General features: G+C 40.5%; 1 protein-coding gene across 3 annotated transcripts in view; it reads left to right on the forward strand.

The window, feature by feature from the left end:
• Positions 1 to 22019, forward strand: part of PTPRR (protein tyrosine phosphatase receptor type R) — a 220239-nt gene that overhangs the window by 109200 nt on the left and 89020 nt on the right. Inside the window, exons 1-2 of one of the 3 annotated variants that reach the window (XM_040344001.1) lie at positions 1706 to 1798; positions 2032 to 2142. In XM_040344001.1, the coding sequence (XP_040199935.1) occupies positions 1790 to 1798; positions 2032 to 2142 (120 nt within the window). In that variant the 5' untranslated portion in view covers positions 1706 to 1789. Of the gene's footprint in view, positions 1 to 1705; positions 1799 to 1832; positions 1903 to 2031; positions 2143 to 22019 lie in introns of those variants that run through there. The other 2 variants (XM_040344002.1, XM_040344000.1) reach the window with 2 other exon arrangements.

Here is a 22019-nt window from a genome sequence, read left to right on the forward strand (position 1 = left end):
CTCTGAGCTCAGAGGGGTGGGAAAATGCATGTGAGGGGGTTTGAATCAGAGAAAGATCTCACTCCTGCGATGATGAAGATGAATAGTAATAGCTGGGCCTCTCTGAGCAATGTACTAGCAACATCCTGGAATTTATCTAGTCACTCTTCCTGAGGTATGTAAATGGTCCACACCTACTGTATATCAAGGGCATCACTCAATTTTGGTCAAAGCTGCACAGTTTGTTTTCATCTACAAACGTCCTTTATCTGCATAGGCCTTTTTGGGTAAAGGTGAACTAAACTGTGTTCAATTAAAATTATCCGATCATGTGCAAGTAAAATAATTATTTTTTTAATTTACCTTCTATATGATTGGGTATTCAAAGTGAGCACAGCTTCATCTTGTTTAATATGCTATTGGACCATTCACTTTACAAATAGATAGTATACAGAGGAGCACTGTGCATATCAGGGCTCAAAAAAACATAACAGATGTGATAAAAAGTCCATATATATACAAAAAAACTAAAATAGATGGTGGACTAACAGTCCCAGCACACTGAGATTCCACGTGAGAAATTTCAACGCAAGAGTGACTTTCCCTCCACCTCAATGGATATCGGTCGGTGGACCTGGACATCTTCTGGAGGTTATACCCGTATGGGACATGCGTTGTTGACCATCTGTTAGTTCAGTGGTCCATATTTAGAGGTTGAGCGAAGCGATTTCTCTGGAGGTGGAGGGAAAGTCACTCTTGCATTGAAATTTCTCACGTGGAATCTCTGCCTGCTTGGACTGTTATGCACTGTACACATGATCGGACCTTTGTCCGACCAAATTCACATCGGAAATTCCGACGGAGTAAAATAGAACATATTCTCTATGTAAACTCTGATGGAATTCATCTGAATTTCCGATGGAATTACTCCGATGGGGCATAGACACGGTCGGAATTTCCGATGGAAAAAGTCCGTCTGACTTTTTCCATTGGAAATTCCAATCGTGTGTATTGGGCTTTAGTCCACCATCTATTTTTGTTTTTTGGATTTATATGGACTTTTTATCACATCGGTTATGTTTTATTGAGCCCTGATATGCACTGCACTCCTCTGTACACTATCACCCTTTTGATTATGTGAAAAATCTCTTTGTGTTTAGCTGCATTTTATTATTCTTTGTATTATTCATCTTTAATCTTTTGCGCAGAGTGTATTTACTTATATTGGACTTTACAAATAGAACATTCACTTTGCTAAGAGGGCAGCCGCTACTCCTTTAGTAAATCTGACCAACTGAATGCAATGTAAAAATGATTTCACTGTTTTTTATTTATTAGTAATCTGCAGTATATTAAACAACATTAATCTTTTCTGCATCCTGTAACTTTGTGTATATTGTTGCAACAGCAAGGAGGAATAATCAGCTTGTCTCCTACTCACACACATTAATCCTAATATTTTACAATTTGTAGAACTCAGCAAAGTAAATTTGTGCTTCCAGTGATCTATGTATCCTATATTTGCTCCTGGATTATAGACACGATGAGGTCTAATTTGTATGAAAACCAAAGGAATAACATGTGGACGGAATGTGTAAAGAACATAATAACCACAAATGACTGCAATCCAAATAGTTCAAGTTCCACAAACCTTTGTGCTTATTACTTCATTTCTACCTGTAGGAAGACGGGCAGGGCTACATGTACTTCACCGGTGTGTGGGTGTATAGAGGAGGGGCTGAGAAGGAAAAATGAAAGATTAGTCTTAACTCTTTCCTCTGCAGACAGGTGATCAGCCCCCACCTACTACATGGGCAAGGTGATTTCCAAGAAAAACATTAACTATGTTTGCTTTTAGTTCGATCTGACCATAATACATATGTGGGAAGATTATTTTAGCATTAAAGAGACTTTTAAACATGCGTAGGTCTAACAGAAATCATTCAAGCCTCTGTTGACTGCACACTATTCTATATGTTTTAGTGAGTGCTGGACGCTGTTACTACTTCGTTGTCCTTAAACACTTCTTTTTTTTTTTTCCTTACCTTTTAGAAAAATGTACTGCACGGACAGCATGAAGCTGATAAAATATGGACCAAAGAAGGTTTTTACACTATTGTTATCTTCCTCAGCACATTTTTCATAATCGTCACATGCTTAATGGTGAGTCCTAAATCCATATTAAAACAATATGTATATTAATAGACGTTGTCCTATCCTGTCAAACTGTTACATTAAGTGTGTATTGCAAACTATACCTTATGAACTAGCCTACAACAGGAGTAGATTGGTTTCTTTTGATGAGCTGTCCGCATTTTAATTCAATTAATTTCATTTAATTTCATATTTAACCAAAAGCAAGCAATAAAGATTTAATCTTGCGTCTGTTTAGCAATCAGAACAATTAAAATATAGATTTCTGATTGGTTAAAACACTTTGCATGCTGCACTTTGCAATTTAAAATTGTTGGGTTTAAGGGATGTAAAGAATGCTAAAATGTTTGCACGCTTTAGTGTTATAGCAAAGTTTTAAAATATGTCAGGTTAATACATTTACATTCATTTTTTAAAAAGGATCAGCAATTACAGTATTGATCATTCCTGGTACTGTCCACTAACAAAATATGCCACAACAGCTTTATATTTTTTTTTTTTTATTATTATTGAAAAGCACAAAAATCAAATACACTTCTGCAAAGAGTGTAATATAAATTTAGATGTCTGTGTGTTAGAATATATGATTCACATAAAATTACTCAGGTATTAATATATTTTTATTTATTCATTTATTTATTCATTTACTTTTGTTGTTGATAGTAGTCTTGGAAATGTTCATAGTTGTAAAATTAGGACTTATGTATTAGTTGCTTACAGTTATAGTTTATTACATATTTACAATTTGCGCAAAACATGAGTATGCTCAACCTTCTTGTCCTATCCCAGCTGGCAGGACGCTGGTGTAATGTCTGGACTCCCGTTAATGGCCATCCACTGTACAGAAAAGCCATCACTCTACTGAAGATCCATATCAAAAGTTTACGATTAAATAGGCAAATAAATTAAAACTTGATTAAGATGTTTATGCATTTCAGCTGAAAAAGCCTGAATGATAGCTCGTTCTTTTTCAGCTGAAATGCATTTGCATCTTGAACATGTGTTCCTTTATTTGCCTATTTTAATAATGAACTTTTGATATGGATCTTCAGCAGAGTGCTGCCTTTTCTCTAGAGTGACTATTTGCAGTTTGTAGAAGTGTGACATCAAAATAAAAGAATATAGTTAAAAAGAAACCATTACCAAGAGGAAATGTAAGCTGCCATTGCAGACATTCTAAAAATGCTAGATTCCTGGCTGCACTTTTGAGCTTAATACCAAGAACATATATATAACAAGTGAACACAGGCCTTCTGATTTGCATACTTGTTTCAGGTCTGTTTGCTTAGAAAGTACTGAAATCAGTGGATTAACATGGCTGCCAGTGATCCAAAATGTTCAGAAGATAGGATCACCAATGGAAGCCTTCATATTTCTTACAGTATTGGTTCACTTTAACCTCCCTGGCGGTATGATTCTTTCAGATTTTAGGTGCTGAAAGCGGTACCATTATTTTGCATGGAAATTTGGTGTTTTACATTGCAGGCCTGTAATTCTTAGGAATAACTCACCTAAATCTGTCCAAACAAGATTCTAGTAGACATCTCGGGTATCATAAAGTTTGAAACACAAAATCATAAATTATAATATAATAAATAATAACAAATAATAATTTAATAATAACAATACTTTGTATTTAATACATTTTAGTAAATAATATAATCAAAAACACAGATTTTTTATTTTGGTCAAACAAGGGTGCAATATTAGTAGTCATAGTTGCTTCAGTAAACGTCTCGGGTATGGGAAATTTTAAAACAAGGTACAGCACAAAGTCCAACGTCACAGTCGGGACAGTAGAAACATGTTTCTTTTCGGATTTTTCTTCCGGTGTCGTCACGCTTGGAGCAGCAAACCACACACATCCTTGTGGGTGCTGTCTTATTTTCAGTAGGTGGAATGTGGTCCTTAAAGTGACGACCAGTCAGTCGTTCCGTGTTCACAACACCAGCAGCCCAACGTCCAGATCGGTTTACAGTCGTTGGCGTCTGGTGCTTTAGAAAGATGAGTTCGGCAACCTTCCACACAAAGTCCGCATGGGCCATAGGCCTGTCACTCTTTTTTTTTTTCAGAAGAATGAAGGCATTCCACAGGCACTGTTCCAAAAGATGCCTGAAGATTTTTTTTATAATATTTTTTTGTTGCTTCCTCATGGCCACACCTCCCATGGTATTGTTGTAGTCCAACACGACCTGTGGCTTCATCACATCTTTTCCACCTTTGGTGTGTACCATTATGGTCGAGGTGTTATGAATGGTACTCATAAGGTACACGTCTTTTTTGTCCCGCCACCACAGTGCCATTATTTTTCCTTTCTGCCAGGTAACTACTTCTCCTGTCCCAAGCTTTTTATTAGCAAAGGTTTGCGGCATGTCACGCCGGTTAGCCCTAACAGTCCCATATGCGTCCGTCTTGTTCAGAAGAAGGAACTGGTAGCCCTGGTTTAGCAATCAAAGAAAGAACCGAACTGGTTGCCATTCCAAAACTGCTGAATCGATCACTGAATTTGGTCCCTTTCCCGGTGTACAGGACCGAATTCCAGATGTACCCAAAGCTGGATTCACACAGCATAAATTACTTTATGCCAAATCGAGCACTCTTTGATGCGATAAACTGTATCTAGCTAAGTATAGCTTTGTAGGCCATAAGACTTTCGGCAATACTTATGTCTCTCTCTGGAACATAGGTTTGCTGGAAATTATTCAAAATAAGTTGGTAAATCCCCCAAATTTTTTTGGAGCTGGATGAGAACTCTCATCAAAGTCTTCATTATTTGCAAAGTGCAAATATTTCATTATGAGCGAAAATTTATATTCTGACATAACGGTGCCAAAAAAAGGAGTGGCCAGTAATTTGTTGGTTGTCCAGTACCATTTCTGCAGGGGTTTCCCCACCACTCCCTGTAAAATTATAAGGCCAAGAAACTTCCAGATGTCCTCTCTGGTTACCGGTTCCCATTTTCTGCTCCTTGAAAAGCGCTGATGGGTAGCAGCTTGTTGCTCCTGGTAGTGATTTGTCTCCAAAACTATTTTGGGGATAACTTCATCAGTCAAAAAGAGCTCGAGGTATGCCAAGGGGCTGTCATCCTCAACATCCACTTTGATCCCAGGTGCTCCTGTAAACGGAAATCTTGGGGGCGCTACGTGCTCCGTACCGCAATCAATCGAGCACCAAGTCCGCACATCGCTGGGCACAGTCGCAGGATCGTCGCTAAAATCGCTTTCTGCATCTGATGATGTACTTCCCCACGAGTCGCTGTCACTCAACTCCTCTGCAAACTATTCTGTATCGCTGACGCTGTTTTCCAGCAGGTTATATAGCGATTTTGAGGTGGAGGCACGTTTTTTGATGCCATGGTCGCTGTGTAGTTTACAGACAAAAAGTACAGTAAAACTGCAGACAAGAGCACTGGAGAAAGCACTGGGGGGCAATCTAAGGTCACTTTATTTTTTATTGTAATCCAATAGGATTACATTGTATCAGTGTGTTTTTACTTTATACATTTTGAATTTACCGCCGTTCTACCCCCCTGCGTCGCAACGCTCGCAGGGAAGGGAATCAGGGGAACACAGTGCATCGGGCGGAAGATCCGGCTGCCGTGCACCGCGGAAATACATCGCTGGATCCCGGGGACAAGGTAAGTCACCTTTTCCAGGATCCAGCGAGGCAATCCTGAGTGTGGCTCGGGGGTTACCGCTAATGGCACTCAAATTCCACCCCGAGCCACACTCGGCAATACCGCTAGGCTGGTTAACCACTTCTCTACTTTGGGTGTTTTTCAGATTTGGTGTTTACAAGACTAAAACATTTTTTTTTGCTAGAAAGTTACTTAAAACCCACAAACATTATATATTTATTTTTTTCTAATACCCTAGAGAATAAAATGGCGATCATTGCAATACTTTTTGTCACACCATATTTGCGCAGCGGTCCTACAAGCGCACTTTTTTTGGAAAAAAATCACTTTTTTGAATTAAAAAATAAGACAGCAATAAATTTGGCCCAATTTTTTTATATATTGTGAAAGATAATGTTACGCCGAGTAAAATGGTACCCAACATGTCACGCTTACAAATTGCGCCCGCTCGTGGCATGGCGTCAAACTTTTACCCTTAAAAATCTCGATAGGCGACGTTTAAAAAATTCTATAGGTTGCATTTTTTGAGTTACAGAGTAGGCCTAGGGCTATAATTATTGCTCTCGCTCTAACGATCGCGGCGATACCTCACTTGTGTCGTTTGAACACCGTTTTCATATGCGGGCGCTACTCACGTATGCGTTCGCTTCTGCGCATGAGCTCGTCGGGACGGGGCGCTTTAAACATTTTTTTTTTTTTCTTATTTATTTTTATTTATTTTATTATTTTTTACACTGTAAAAAAAAAAAATGATCACTTTTATTCCTATTACAAGGAATGTAAACATCCCTTGTAATAGAAAAAAGCATGACAGGTCCTCTTAAATATGAGATCTGGGGTCAAAAAGACCTCAGATCTTATATTTAGACTAAAATGCAAAAAAAATAAATAAATTGGAAAATGTAATTTTTTCAAATGACAAAAAAAAAATGTTTCTTTAAGAGGCTGGGCGGGACTGACGTTTTGACGTCACTTCCGCCCAGCCGAGCTATGGGGACGGGCGAAGGAGATTTTTCCTTCAGTCTCGTCCCCGCTCAGCTCCCGAACGGTCGCGATCTCCTCCTCCACTACCGACGGCTCCGGTAAGCAGCGGAGGGCGCGGGAGAGCGGCGGGAGGGGGGGGGCCCCTCTCCCGCCACCGATAACGGCGATCTCGCGGCGAATCTGCCGCGGAGACCGCCGTTATCGTTACCAGAACCGCTGACAGTAAAGATAGATACCTCGGTTGTGGCAGCAGCTGCTGCCGTTACCGAGATATGTATCTTTAAAGTTAGGCCGTATATAGTCGTACAGCGGTCTGGAAGTGGTTAAAAGGGTTTCCCAAAAGTGACTGCTTCATTTTTTAATTAAAAACAATATAGTTTTAGTTGCTTATTTTGAAAGCATTAATTGTTCACTGGTTGTGATAGTTGTTGAGTATCTATATAAGCAGTATACAGTAAGGAGGGATTTACTAAAACTGTTGCACACATAATCTAATGCAGCCTTGCATAGTAACCAATCCGCTTCTAACTTCAGCTTGTTTAATTAAGCTTTGACAATAAAACCTAGAAGCTGATTGGTTGCTATTCACAGCTGCACCGGATTCTGTGTGCACCCGTTAAAGTAAATCTCCCCCTATATGTAATATTTCCACAATGATCATTGTGGTTGTGAAAGCAGTCATTTTGGAAAAACATATAGAGCACATGTGTCAAAGACCCACGGGCCGAATCTGGCCCTCCAGGCCATTTCATGTGGCCCTCACACCTCTCCTGCATCTGCAAGAGAGTTCCAGCCCTCCTCTGATCCTACTCCAGACCCTTACTTTCTGCTTTCAAGCAATGCATCCAGCTTCTTCCCAGCAGCAACATAAGGAAATGGGGGTGCACTGTGATGTAAGGGAGAGTGGGGGACTCAACTTCTGATGGTGGGGTGGCTCTTGACATCTAATGTAAAGGGGGGGGATGCGCTGGACATCTAATCTTACAGATGCAACCGGCCCTTTTGAGGTCAATCATAATGCTGATGCGGCCCACAATGAAATTGAGTTTATACACCCCTAAAATAGAGTATGAGAACTGTGCACAAAGTCTCATAGGTATCTTTTGACATACATAAACTGATTATCAGTATGGAAGGTTAGTTTTAGATATTTCTGTTAATAACTGGTACATGGGCTGATGCTGACTTTTCAGTCTGAGGCCTCGTACACACGACCGAGTGTGTACATTTTTCGACGAGAAAACTGTTGAGGAACTCGACGAGCCAAAAAGAGAGCATGTTCTCTTTTTCCTCTACGGGAATAGAGAAAATTGGCTTGTCGAGTTCCTCGACAGCCTAACAAGGAACTCGACGAGCAAAACGATGTGTTTCGCCCGTCGAGTTCCTCGGTCGTGTGTACGAGGCTTCACAGTTCTCCCATCAGAAATTATTTGTGAAGGATAAAAGATGTGATCACTTCAGAAACACATAAATGTGGCTCTTGAATAACCAGTTGTATTGTTGGCCAAAAATTGTGTCCAGTCAGCTTGTGCCTGAATTGCATACATCTGTCAGATATGGCCATCTTTCTAGATTGACACATTTACAAAAGATCAGGCTATATGCATTGAAGGCCAAATGGGCATTGTTACAGCCTTCAGGACATGATGTTTTCTTCCTATATTACAGAACAGATAGACAAAGCAAAAAAATACATATTCTGCATTTAACATGTATTATAAAATTTAAGGTATGAATTCTAAAGAATGGCAGACTATTGTTTATATCGTTTCAGAGGACTTCTGCTGGATATGGATAGGCTGGGGTGAATTCTACTAATTTAATAACACAGGGCTAAATGAGGCTACACAGTCCTTTAGAGCTTTTAGCGCAAACCCAGAGACTCTCTTACACACCAAGCCATCCCATATCTGACTTTATTCTTTATTTTTTTTATATATGTGCCATTCACTGGTCTGTATGACTATAATTATATTTTGAATGTGCATAATTATAATAAATGACTGACAATTAAAACCTTCACATGAGCACGTTTATAGAATTTGGACTTTTAGGTGTCACAAGAAGGCTTTTTCTGCAACTGATTTTGTTCCTGACATAGGAATTTTCTCCGAATCATGTTTAACTGCCAAATGTAACTGACAGTGTCGTGGGAAGTTATGCCCTAAAACTCTACCTTGCTTTTTGAACTTTTCACCTGCACAGAAACATCAATCACTATGTATGTTTTTAGCCATTTAGTTCTATGCAGTTCTATGGGCCTGTTGTCTGGGCATCTTTATTTATACATTTGAAAGCCTTTTCCATAGATTTTTCTTGGTGAATTTTTTTTTTTCGAGGTAGGTTGACAGGTCTTTCCTCAACCTTCCCCGATTTCTGAGGTTGGGACTGACATATATACTAGGGCCAATTAACCTACCAGCATGTCTTTGGATTTTATGGGGGAACTAGAGTACCCAGAGGAAGCCCACACAAACATGTAAATCCAACAAAGATAGTGTTCTGGCCAAGATTTGAACCAACAACCCCCGAATTCCGCATGTGCTAATCAATAATCCACTGAGCCATCTCAATCTTTATACATAATAAATAAAAATATTACCCCCAATTATTGCCCAGTCTACTTTTTAAGTTAATGGTAATTGTTTCACAGCTTACATGCAATTTTTTTTACTTTCAACTGTGTAGCACAAGGGCCTGTCTGATTGCATACAATTTGAAAATGTTTACATTTGACCTCATATTATATGGTTTTGATAAATCTAAAGGAAATCTATAGAAGAAAATTGTATAATGTATGGCCAGCCTAACAGAGATTTAGACAGATTTGTGAACAATATTTGAGAGAAACAGGCCTTTTGTGTACATAGAAAATGTCGTCGATCTTTGAGTTCCGCTCATAATAAATAGGGGCAAACACAAAAGTGTTGCGTTTATAATTTTGCTCAGTGTAATAACCATAAGGCCTCGTACACACGACGAGGAACTCGTCGGAAAAGACACATCGTTTTCCTTGACGAGATCCTTGTTAGGCTTGTCGAGAAACTTTCTCGGCTTTCTTTGCGTACACACGGTCAAGACCAAATCTCCTCGTTCTCAAACGCGGTGACGTACAACACATTCGACGGCAGGGTAAGTTCGATTCCACTGACACAACCCTTGGGGCTGCTTTTGCTAATCTCGTGTTAAGTAAAAGTTTGGTAGGAGACAATTTGCACTTTTCAGTCTGTTACAGCGTGACAAATGTGCTATCTCCATTACAAACGCTACTTTTACCGAAGGTGCGCTCCCATCTCATACTTTATTCTGAGCATGCACACGAATGTGTTTCTCGTCGAAAACCAGCCCGACGAGGAAATTGAGACTCCCGTCGAGGAAAAAGAAAACTTGTTCTCTTTTTTCCTCGTCGAGTTCCCCGACAGTTTTCTCGATGAAAAGCATACACACGACCCTTTTCCTCGGCAAAAAAGCTCTACCACCAAGTTTCTTGATGGATTCTGTCGGGGAAACCGGTCGTGTGTACGAGGCCTCACATGGTTAAAAGGTCCTATTTTGGAAAGTTGATAACGTTGCATGTTTTACAGATCCATCATCAAAAATTTACTGGGGTGTGTGGGGACACCATTACCATTGAGGATATAACAGGAAATTTTATATGAAAGATATGTAGGATGGCACAGCGATCTTTTCGGGAAGACATTGTAACCTAATACCCTTTATTACACCAGCTCTTTAATTAGATTAGAGTATATCACATTGACTTTTACACTGAGATGATTAAATGCAACTTTATTGTATCACTTTCAGTGAAATAAAAATTACTGGCAAGAAAAGCTCCAATGTGACATTGGCTCACTTGAGCCAAAACCTAACTCATCAACATGCATTGGTTATCAGTTACTAAATGTTGGAACAGTGGGCTGTTATAAGAAGAATACAAATAGATTTTCATGAAAGATTTGCAGGTTTGAGATCTTCTGCTCGTCTGTGGTGAACTTCTTTTTTACAGTCACTATGATTCCTTGTGCACTATGACTATTAACACATTTTCATGAGTTACATTAAGAAAAAAGCAGAGGCACAAAAAGCACTCACCTCAGGCATAATGAACGCTAATCTGTGTCTCAGCATGCATCTGCTCTTAACTGTCAATCAGGAAGAAATTATATAAAAATACTTCATACAGGAGACTGGGAGCTGTGTGTATAAGCAGCACATTTGTTAGAAGAGCTGTAGTTGTAGATTTAAAGTGAACCAGTCGACGTTGAAATGAAACAATATTGTAATAGAGCGTACTAAGGAATATGGACTCTGAAGTCTGTACTTACAGAAACCTCATGGCTCCGTCGCTGTTATTAATCCCTATATTAATAATCAGTATGCAGTATCCTAATGAAGGTGATCGTATTCTTAGTAGGAGGTCCCTCAAGAAAAAACATCACCACTTATGGCTGCTGAATTTCCTAAAATTCGAGACATGGGTGCCCCAGTTGGCATCATCCAAACGCTAAATGTTCAATCAACCTTTGTTGAAGGAGATGGGTGAAAACTCTCAGCTGAAAAGTGACTCTAGCTAATCAACTGCAGTCACTGATCAGCCATTCTGACAGCCGCAGGTACCAGCTGTCAGAATACAATAGCCAAACGGGGAACTTTTTCTGTCCACATTATTTAACATGGATGGAGGAATATGTTAGATATCTTTCATTCAGTCCGATGGCTGAACGAAAGAAAATCTTTGCGTGTATGTCCAGCTTTTTTTGGTTCCATCACTAACCGGAAGCGCATATAGGGGTTGATTTACTAAAGGCAAATATACTGTGCACTACAAGTCCACATGCTCTAGAGCTTAGTAAATGAGGTAAAACTTCACATTGCAAAGAATACTCAATCATAATTTTGAAAAAAAAAAAACAATATTTTGTACTTTTTGCTATAAGAAATATCCCCAATAATTTAAAAAAATAGCAAATTTTTGCTCAGTTTAGGCCGATATGTATTCTACATATTTTACGTAATAAAAATTTACAATCAGTGTATATTGATTGGTTTGCACAAAAAAGTTATAGCATCTACAAAATAGGGGATAGATTTACAGTATTTTTATTATTATTATTTTTTTTACTAGTAATGGCAGCGATCTGCGATTTTTATTGGGACTGCGAAATTATGGCGGACACATCGGACACTTTTGACACATTTTTGGGACCATTTGCATCTATACAGCAATCAGTGCTATAAAAATGCACTGATTACTGTAAAAATGTCACTGGCAGAGAAGGGGTTAACACTAGGGTGCGATCAAGGGGTTAACTGTGTTCCTTAGGTGTGTTTCTAACTTTGGGGTAGGGGACTGACCTAGAGGAAATGACAGATCGTGATTCCTAGCTATTAGGAACTCACTGGTCGGGAAGTGGCTAATTATGGGGTTGCATGTCAGGTAAAGGTACGGGTGAGATGACAGTCAATACATTTAAAAAAAAATGATATTGAGATTTTGGACACTTTTCTTATTCCATCAATTAAAAGGATGTTTAGTGATGACGACATCATTTTTCAGGATGTAATCTGATGCAGAAGTTTGTTTTGAACTGCAAAGTACATGGTGATTCCATAATATTTTCCTCAGAATTCCATATCTTTTTCCTCTGCTTGATCTGCAAAAACAATTGCAACTGAATACAGTTTTCTTTCTTTTTTTAAGTATTTCTTAAGGCCAGTAGGTTAGAATGTAAAATTAAAATGGTTTTTGAGGCATGTCGGTGAATACTGTCGTTGTTTTCTACACAGTGGACATTTTCCAAGAATGGTGATTCTGTACTTTTTGCCAGTGGTTGTAGAAATAAGCACATGAAACATCAAAAAGCATTAAAAACGCCAAAAAAAAAATTCACTGCAAAATCACACTGATAAATGGATGATTATGCAACATAGGCTTAAAGAGGAAGTAAACCCTCTCTGAAAAAAAAACCCTGCAATACAAAGGCATAATGAGCTAGTATTCATAGCATACTAGCTCAGTATGAATTACTTACCTGAGAACGAAGCCCCCGCAGCGGTCCTCAGACACGTCCTCTGTTGCCGCCATGATATCCGGAGTGACTTTCGGGTATCGCTGCTCCAGTGCTGTGACTGCCCGGAGCATCGATGACGTCACTCCCGCACATGATGCCGTTAGTAGTGGCACGCTCAGTGTGCCTACGCGCCGTAGACATTGGGGCTGTCTTTCTTGGAAATATCTCCTTAACTGTGTAGGTTAAGGAGATATTTCTTGGACCTACAGGTAAGCCTTAATCTAGGCTTACCTGTAGGTCAAAGTGGTCTGTAAGGGTTTACAACCACTTTAAGCTACGGTTTGGGTACTTGTGTTCTACTAAAAGCTAAATGCATTGCATTTCCCATTAAAAGTGCAATCAATAATAATAAGAAGAATAGTAATAATGCAGACAATAGTAAGTAAAACATTCTGAGAGTGACATAAAACTTTTTGTGACAAAGTGAATGCAGCAATACAAAAGTCCATTTGCAGTGGGTGTACAGTATTCACAAGTGGCAACTTTATTGTTCCACAATTGCTAAAATACACACAAGCCTCTTACCAGAAGCCTCAGACCTCCTGTTATGAGGTCATGAGCACACATAGACTGTACTGAGACTGACGGACCACCGCACTGAATATAAAGTCCCCTCCTCTATAACCTGGACCATAGGAAAGGGAGAGGACAGAACACATCGCATAATCCAGTATAGATAAAAGGTTAAGGAGAAGCACACCACTCCAGGCAGAATCAGGTGCAAGGTAGATCACAGGTGCAGACTTTGGCTCACCACCGTGGAAGACGAATAACACAAAAAATTGGTCGCACACTGGAACTCCAAATTATCTTGATGTCTTTATTGTAAAAAGGGTCAGACAGATACGGGCAATGGTAGACGCATTTCACAAGCGATAGCTTGCTTGTTCACAACAAGGGTCAGACAGATACGGGCAATGGTAGACGCGTTTCACAAGCGATAACTTGCTTGTTCACAACACCTGTTACCATTGCCTGTATCTGTCTGACCCTTGTTGTGAACAAGCAAGCTATCGCTTGTGAAAAGCGCCTACCATTGCCTGTATCTGTCTGACCCCTTTGACAATAAAGATGACATCAAGATAATTTGGAGTTCCAATGTGCGACCAATTTAATTTTTTTTTAGATAAAAGGTTACTAATAAAAAAAAAAGACTGATGAGTACTGCGAAATATACTGATCAGGGGGCCTGCTGTCAGCCTCCTAGGCTCCGCCTGATGCGTTTCATCACAAGGGGACATCATTGGGGCCAGTGTGTGTATATGTGAGTACTGTAAACCCATTGGATATGGACTTTTGTATTGTCTGATGTACTTTGACGCAAATACTTTCATATCAGTTTTATTGTACTTTGCATTCAAATATTTTTGTGAGTACAGCTCCCGCATGATTATTTGCTTTAGTTTTTCTCATAATATTTTTTATTTTATTTTTTCACAATTGTCACCTAGTGCAGAGTTGTTCACTTATTATACTTGTGTGCATCCCAACCAGTCTTAGTTTTTTTTTTACCAAAAATATTGACATTTTGATGATTTTAATTACTGGATGTTATGCAGTAGACAGTTCTAGCTTTCTCTTTACAAAGAAATAGAAAGCAGACTACAAATATATACTAGCCTATGTAATGTGACGGAAGCTTTCACCAAAATATTTACTCAGGTGTTAAAGACAGAACAGCTTAACATGCCTCCCGCCTCCTTTTCCTCCGCAAAGTAATGTGAACCTATATGTTTGCTGCACCTGAATGCCAAACTAGGGAGGTAAATAACAATAGCACAATGGGTGTCATGTCTCCGGATGTTGACCAAATTGCAAAACAAGCCTTGAACATACAACACTTGTTCTCTGTTTGCATTAATTATGTTCAGGGTGATTATATATATATATATATATATATATATATATACATACATATATATATATATATATATATATATATATATATATATATATATATATATATATATATATATATATATATATATATATATATATTATATAATTTAAATATATACTGATATATAAGTGTATGCTCTCAGATTAAGCTGTGTATTCCTTAAAAATCATTATTTTATTTAAAAATAATGCTAGCATAATTACCTAAAAAAAATGGTAATCATTGGTTATGCAGAGTGGCTAAAGTGTGAACGATATGACTGACTGGAGGGAATTTCTTCCTTTTTCTTTTTTTGTAAGCATTAGTAATGTTTTTTCCTGGTTTCCTGTTTATATTGGTTTATTTCCACCTTCAGCGCATTTATTTGGTGACTTTACACTGGGTTTGTGTCTATTTTTGAACTTGTCTCCTAAAGTGAAGTTTTCATATAAAAAATAAAAATAAATAAATAACAAATATGTTAAATCGTTTTGCACAGAGCAGCCCTGATCCTTTTCTTTTCAAGTCCCCCGCCAAAACTCATGGCTCCTCCTCTTCTGCCAGTGCCCCAAAAAGCAAGCTCCTTACTCTAGGGCAGTGGTGCGTGCTCACTCCTAAGCCCAGCTCTATGAGTCAATAAGACACACAGAGCCACAGCTTGGCCCCGCCCTCCACTCTCTCCTTATTGGCTTACTGGCTGTGATTCACAGTTGCAGGAGCCAATGGCTTCTGCTGCTGTCTCAGCCAATGAGGAATGAGAGATTCAGGAGAAGCTTAGCTCTCGTTCACATCACTAGATCGAGAGGAAGTTCAGGTGAGTGTTGGGGGGGCTCTGCACACAGAAGGTTTGTTACCTTCATTGATAGAATGCAGAAAGGTAAAAAAAAAATCGAACTTTAAAACCAATTTATTTTGCATTCCTGGTGCTGCGCCCCCTTTATACTTTTTCCTTTACCCACAACATGTTAATCATTATTTCCTGTTGCAGCCCGGATTGCATTCACCTCTCAGGACCCGTGAGTGCCACTCTCTCTTTTGGACTATAAATGTAGCACCCTCTACATTAGATGGTACTAGTGTAGGATTTTTGTGAGTGTAGGCAAATATAAGCAGGCCTAGCTGGAAGCTAGGCTTGTTTGTTTTGTTTTGATTTGTGAGGGTTGGGAGTGGCTCAGGGTTAGCAGCTGGTGACTTACAGGCAGCGTCACTGAGACCTCCCTCTTCCTTCTAGAGGATTCAAGAAGTAGAGGAGGAGAGGTGGAGCTCCCTGGGGTGTGTTAAGGAGCCCCCCGACCAATCCCCAACCTGGACTGGCAGCCATGCAACCTTTCCTAACCTGACTTCACGTGGACTGATCTCTGGCTATTACTGCTGGGCAGGTCTTCAGGAGAGAACCACCGGTCGCAGCCAGGGGGGCTGGTGAGTGACATGTGCAGTCAGGAGGACTGGAGAGTCATGCCAGAGAGGACAGAGAGGAAACAGTCAGAGCTGGGTGTGGAGCCAGTAGGGAAGATTGCAATGTTATCATGGGCAGTGAAGTCAGGCTGCTGCAGCCAGGAGGGCTGGCAGGGCTGCAGAGGACTGACTGGGAGCAGTAGTCCATTTATTGGACAGCTAGCACAAAATACTTTTTTCTGGAACACCATAAGGGCCCGCGATCCCTGCCTGCAGTGTTGGACCTAAACATGTGCTAGCTGCTCCTGGGAGATCAGCAGGAGGAAGAGAGAGAGAGAGAGAGAGAGAGAGAGAGAGAGAGAGCAATAGTCTGCAAGCAAGAGTTGTGCAGGAGGAGATTGGAGAAGTGTACATAGTGGTCCCCGATTGATTGATATACAATCCACCTAATTGATTGATATACAATCCACCTAATTGGTTGATATACAATCCACCTAATTGGTTGATATATAATCCACCTAATTGATTGATATACAATCCACCTAATCGGTTGATATACTATCCACCTAATTGGTTGATATATAATCCACCTAATTGATTGTAATATAATCCACCTGATTGATTGATATAAACATTAACATGCTGGAATGGGTTCAGCACCACTCTGCATTGCTTAGTTGAAGTTATGTATGCAGGAAGGTCTTAGGGCCCTTTCACATGTGCAGACCGTATGTTCGCATTCCTCCACTCTTCCATAGGGGAGAGCGGAGGAAAGACAGGGCGGTCCCTGCACAGTCAGCTGACGGCTCAGCGGGGATTTTACGGAGGATCCCCACTGAGCTTTACGGACACACGGAGGCGGATCATTACTGATGATTACTGATCCGCCCCATGTGAAAGGGCCCTAAAGGAGTGCAAGCAACCCCCTGTGTTCACTGCATCAAGGCAGCCGCTGGACTAGAAATCCAGATGACTGACCTTCTGTCCAGCTACTATACAGAACTGACATTTGTGATTGAACATTATCATAGGGTTTAACCAGAGACATTAAACAAACTGGTCACCAAGAAGAGACTCTTTCCCAAAACTTGCTCCCATAATTCACCTTTAAAGAGACAGGTTCTCTTTAAAATAACTGAAAGGGGCTTCCATGTTCAAGTACAGCCACCTAGAAGTGCCTGCACATGCCCACAGAAGCTTTTAGTATCCTATTCCGTACTTTTGCTGGTCGGAAAGGAAGACATCTAAGGTAAGGTGACCAGATTTTTAAAATGAAATCCGGGGACATATTTTAATTTTTTTACTAGTGATGGTGGCAATCAGCGACTCTCTGCCCGTCGCCGCCGCCGGCCGCCTCACAGCCTGTCAAGTCTTACTCTCCGGGCCCCTGGCTACTACTGGTTGGGGGAGCGGAGGAAAATTACTCAAGGAAGGCAAGATGAGCAGGCAGGCGGCTGGCCGAGACTTGAGTCAAGGCAGAAGAACATGCGAGCGGAGCTGAATAGGCATAGTCCCTGCGCTCTGACCAGCACATGATCATCAGAAAGGGACACAGATAATTGAAAAAAATTACACCCCCCCTAAGCTAGTATGAGTGGCAGAGTGGGGGTGTGTAATTTAGAATTCTTTTTTTTAATTCTGCACTGAAATTGCCCAGGCCCCTGTTTAAATACAATCCGGGGGGAAAAAAAACCAGGACACACTTGGTCCAGGGACAGTGTCCTCAATCCGGGGACTGTCCCTGGAAACGGGGGATGTCTGGTCACCCTAATCTAAGGCAACACACACAAAACTTCTGGGCCTATTGGCTCATTGCTATGATGGACTGCCTCATAACAATCATGGAAATATTAATGGGAAAATAATAATAATGCATGCATATGTCTGCAGCTTCTCTCCTATGAGTACTCCTCGCTAGCTCCTGAGGCACTAGAGGAAAACAACGTACCTGAAAAGGTTAAAGGCAGGGCTCTATAAATAGCACAGCCGAGCTGCATGTTGTCTATAGTTATAGGATGACTCGGGTGGATTGAATGAGCACCACAGCCATTGCCATGCAGTGGGCGATTGCTTTCAAATGGTACATAATGAATCGAGTCAGCAAGGCGTAGCTTCCTCCTACATACACAAGAAACGAAAGACATTTACAAAACCGTGCTCACAGTCCTTTTATATTGTCAAAGGCTGCTAAACAATAAACTTTTTACTTGTGCCACAGTATTGTGCAACAGTATTGTTCTTTGCAAAAACTGATTATGGAATATCTTGTTAACCATAAATATAGAGCAACTTTGGTTTTACGTTCAGAATGTTCCAAGGCTGGCTAACATTTCAATAACTGCCATCTACCTTTTTATCTTTATTTTAAAGTATGCATGTCAAAGTTTGCCCCCTCTATAGCGAATTTTGCTAAATGGATATACTAGAAATATGTATATATTTAGTGTGAGGTTTTTAACAACCCTTCCCAGAGTCCATGCAAAAAGATACATCAAGAAGTTCTGACCCTATCGGTCATACTTAAAAAGCAGCCAATGGTCTCCCTACAGTTGTTTTTCTAGATGGCTCCTGTCACATTTGGAACTCACATTTGTCAATTAAATTCAGTCTCAAGAATCATAAGCCATTATTTGCCAACTTTTGGATTTTTTCTACACTTAGTATGTGAATCATTAACTACTTGAGCTTTGGAATGGTTTTACCCCCTTCCTAGCCAGGCCATTTTTTCCTTTTTAGCACTGCGATACTTTAACTGGTAATTACATGGTCATGCAATGCTGTACCCAATGCTGTACCCAAAAAAAACTTTTTTACTTTCAACTATAAGAACTCTTTCACACTGGGGCCGCCCATGTGTTTCATTGGCATGGGCATTTTGGGAGCACTGTATACAGCGCTCCCAAACCGCCCCAAGGATGCTTGCAGGACTTTTTCTTACGTCCCGCAAGCACACTGCCTGGGGCTTTCACATTTGGGCGGCATGGGAGGCAGTTTTCAGGCACTTTACAGGTGCTATTTCTAGCACTAAAATGCCTCATTGTGAAAGGGGTCTTAAACATATCCCCCAAAAAAATCGAATTTCTTTATATAAATTTGTATTCTGCTACATCTATTTTGTAAAAAATAATCCTAATAATTGTATATTGATTGGTTTGCGTAAAATTGATAGCATTTACAAACTGTGGTATATATACTGTTTGTTTTTTTGCACTAGTAATGTCGGTGATCAGCGTGACACTAACTGACTCTGAGTGGGAACTCACAAACTGAAATTACCAGTGACACTAATACAGTGATCAGTGATAATACTATACACTGTCACTGTACTAATGACACTGGTTGGGAAGCTCTCCCAGCAGTTTTCTTGCTGAGAAAAACAGTCGTGTGTACAAGGCTTGAGGGTAATCAAGGGTCAAGTATGTGCCTAACAAGTGAAATGCGTGTATTTTGTGCTGCTTTTTATTAAACATCCCTTTGGGATAAACAAAAGAGATTGTTCCCTCTGTACAGAGCCATGTGTTGTTAGTCAACACAGGGCTCTGGGCTGTGATTGGACACAGCCAATCAGCAAGTCTAATCACAGTGGGAGTTGGTGATGGATGGGTGGGGGGTGTGCGCACGCGCCCTGTACCTGGAAGAAGCCAGTGACCTACAGGTAAGTTGCTGTTCCTGTAGGAGCCGCCCGTCATCAGTACAATGCAGACAGGCAGTCCTGAAGAGGTTAAGTTATAATTAGCAGTGGGCAAACCTGATTGGGTTTGAAGGTAGTCGAAAATGTCCAAAAATCCCAAATTGCAAACCTTAATGTGAACCCCACTGAAGTCATTGAGAGGATAATCTTGAAAATCAGCTCTCTCTATTTCCAAAGCTAATTATCAAGAGATTGTCAAAAAAAGCCCCAGGTTGTTTATTACTGCCCGGAGGAACATGTACCAGCACATTTTTTTTTATAAATACCATTTGGTGGAGAGCAGCTCTTTTATTAAGGCGTATGGATATTTTATACATAGTTTCTTTAGCCCAGCTTGGACCAATGTAACTATGTAAATACCGTACCTGACGTATGCCCCTGGAAACTGCAAATTACTGAAGTACACACCGCTACTTCAGTGATATCCACTTGCTTTCAGGTGCCATAGAGGGTGGATTGCCTATTGTATTCTGAACGTAGGAGGTCAGTTGCTTAGCATGGGCGCAATTTAGAGAATGTTTGAGCGGTAATAATAATACCTTCACTAAATTAATGAATTCTTAGCAGCCATAGGTTTACATGGGCAAACGTGTTAAATTTTGTTTGCCTGGTCCGTGAGTCGCAAACCTGCAGAGTTTGGTGTGAACTCTACATGGCCGTGAACATGCCTAGGTATTATACCCAGTAAAAATCCACCATGATCTTGTATTACCTTCACATTCATCACAGGTAACAATTTTAACCAACATCCTTTACTTGTATATGCCTACAGACCAATAGAAGGTTTTATAAATATACCTAAAAATAAAGGATACATTTGGTCAAACTGGGGCCAGATTTACTTGCCCTTATGTAGCTTATTATTCACTTCTCTTCACTACCATATACCCAACAGCGTAAATGTAGAAAATAAAAGTGAAACCTATGTATTTTTAAAGTGTTGTGCAACACAGAGCTTTGTTTACCTGTGGCAGAATGGCTTAGGATCCAGGTTAATCATTATACATTATAATATATGAATTTCCATTTTGAGTCTATGTATATATTCATAACATTCAGTACAGAATACAGAATATTTTCTGTAAGGACCAAATTTCTGATGTTTACCAAATAAAGTCTTCATCATTTTTGACAGATGTCACATCTCACATATTGACTTGTGCAAGAAAAATATATTTTATCCATGGGTGATCTGTCTATCAAACTGCCCAGACAAGGGGGAGGGGCAGCGGGGAACACACAGCTATTCAAATGAAAGCTGTATTGTTCCCTGCGCTGATCAACTAGGCGGCGGCGGCGGGGGGAGGGCTTGGCTTTCTCTGTGGGGACATGGCTGCATATCTGGGGGGACATGGCTGCATCTCTGGGGGGACATGGCTGCATCTCTGGGGGGACATGGCTGCATTTCTGTCGGGACATGGCTGCATCTCTGGGGGGGCATGGCTGCATTTCTGTCGGGACATGGCTGCATTTCTGGGGGGACATGGCTGCATCTCTGGGGGGACATGGCTGCATCTCTGGGGGGACATGGCTGCATCTCTGGGGGGACATGGCTGCATTTCTGGGGGGACATGGCTGCATCTCTGGGGGGACATGGCTGCATCTCTGGGGGGACATGGCTGCATCTCTGGGGGACATGGCTGCATTTCTGTCGGGACATGGCTGCATCTCTGGGGGGACATGGCTGCATCTCTGGGGGGACATGGCTGCATTTCTGGGGGGACATGGCTGCATTTCTCGGGGGACATGGCTGCATTTCTGGGGACACATTTTAAAAAAAGTATCGGTAATTGATATCGGCGAGTACATGAAAAAAAGTATCGGTACTTGTACTCGGTCCTAAAAAAGTGGTATCGGGACAACCCTAATTACAGGTATAGATTGTTACATTTGCACAAGATTATGCGAGCATTCCCTATGGCTTTCCTATGGTTTTATATACAGATCTGTAAATTTATATTGTGTGCATGTCTGTCATTTGTGCACGTATGTTATGTTTGCTTTGTTACTTTTTTTTCTTACTTTATTGTAATTTTACCTGAAGGTGATGGATAGTGGGACAGCATACATGGACTGCCTACCCTATTCAAAGGCTAGGGAAAGATAAGATGTACGTCAACCAACTCTTCACAAAAGGGTGAACTTTGCTCTCCAGAGGCCCCAAATGCAGTGTGCCTCCTCCAGCCCAGTCACTGATAATAACAGGTGCCCTATAAGAAGATATTA

Source organism: Rana temporaria, chromosome 3, assembly GCF_905171775.1.
Source record: "Rana temporaria chromosome 3, aRanTem1.1, whole genome shotgun sequence".
In the NCBI taxonomy this organism is placed as follows: Eukaryota; Metazoa; Chordata; class Amphibia; order Anura; family Ranidae; genus Rana; species Rana temporaria.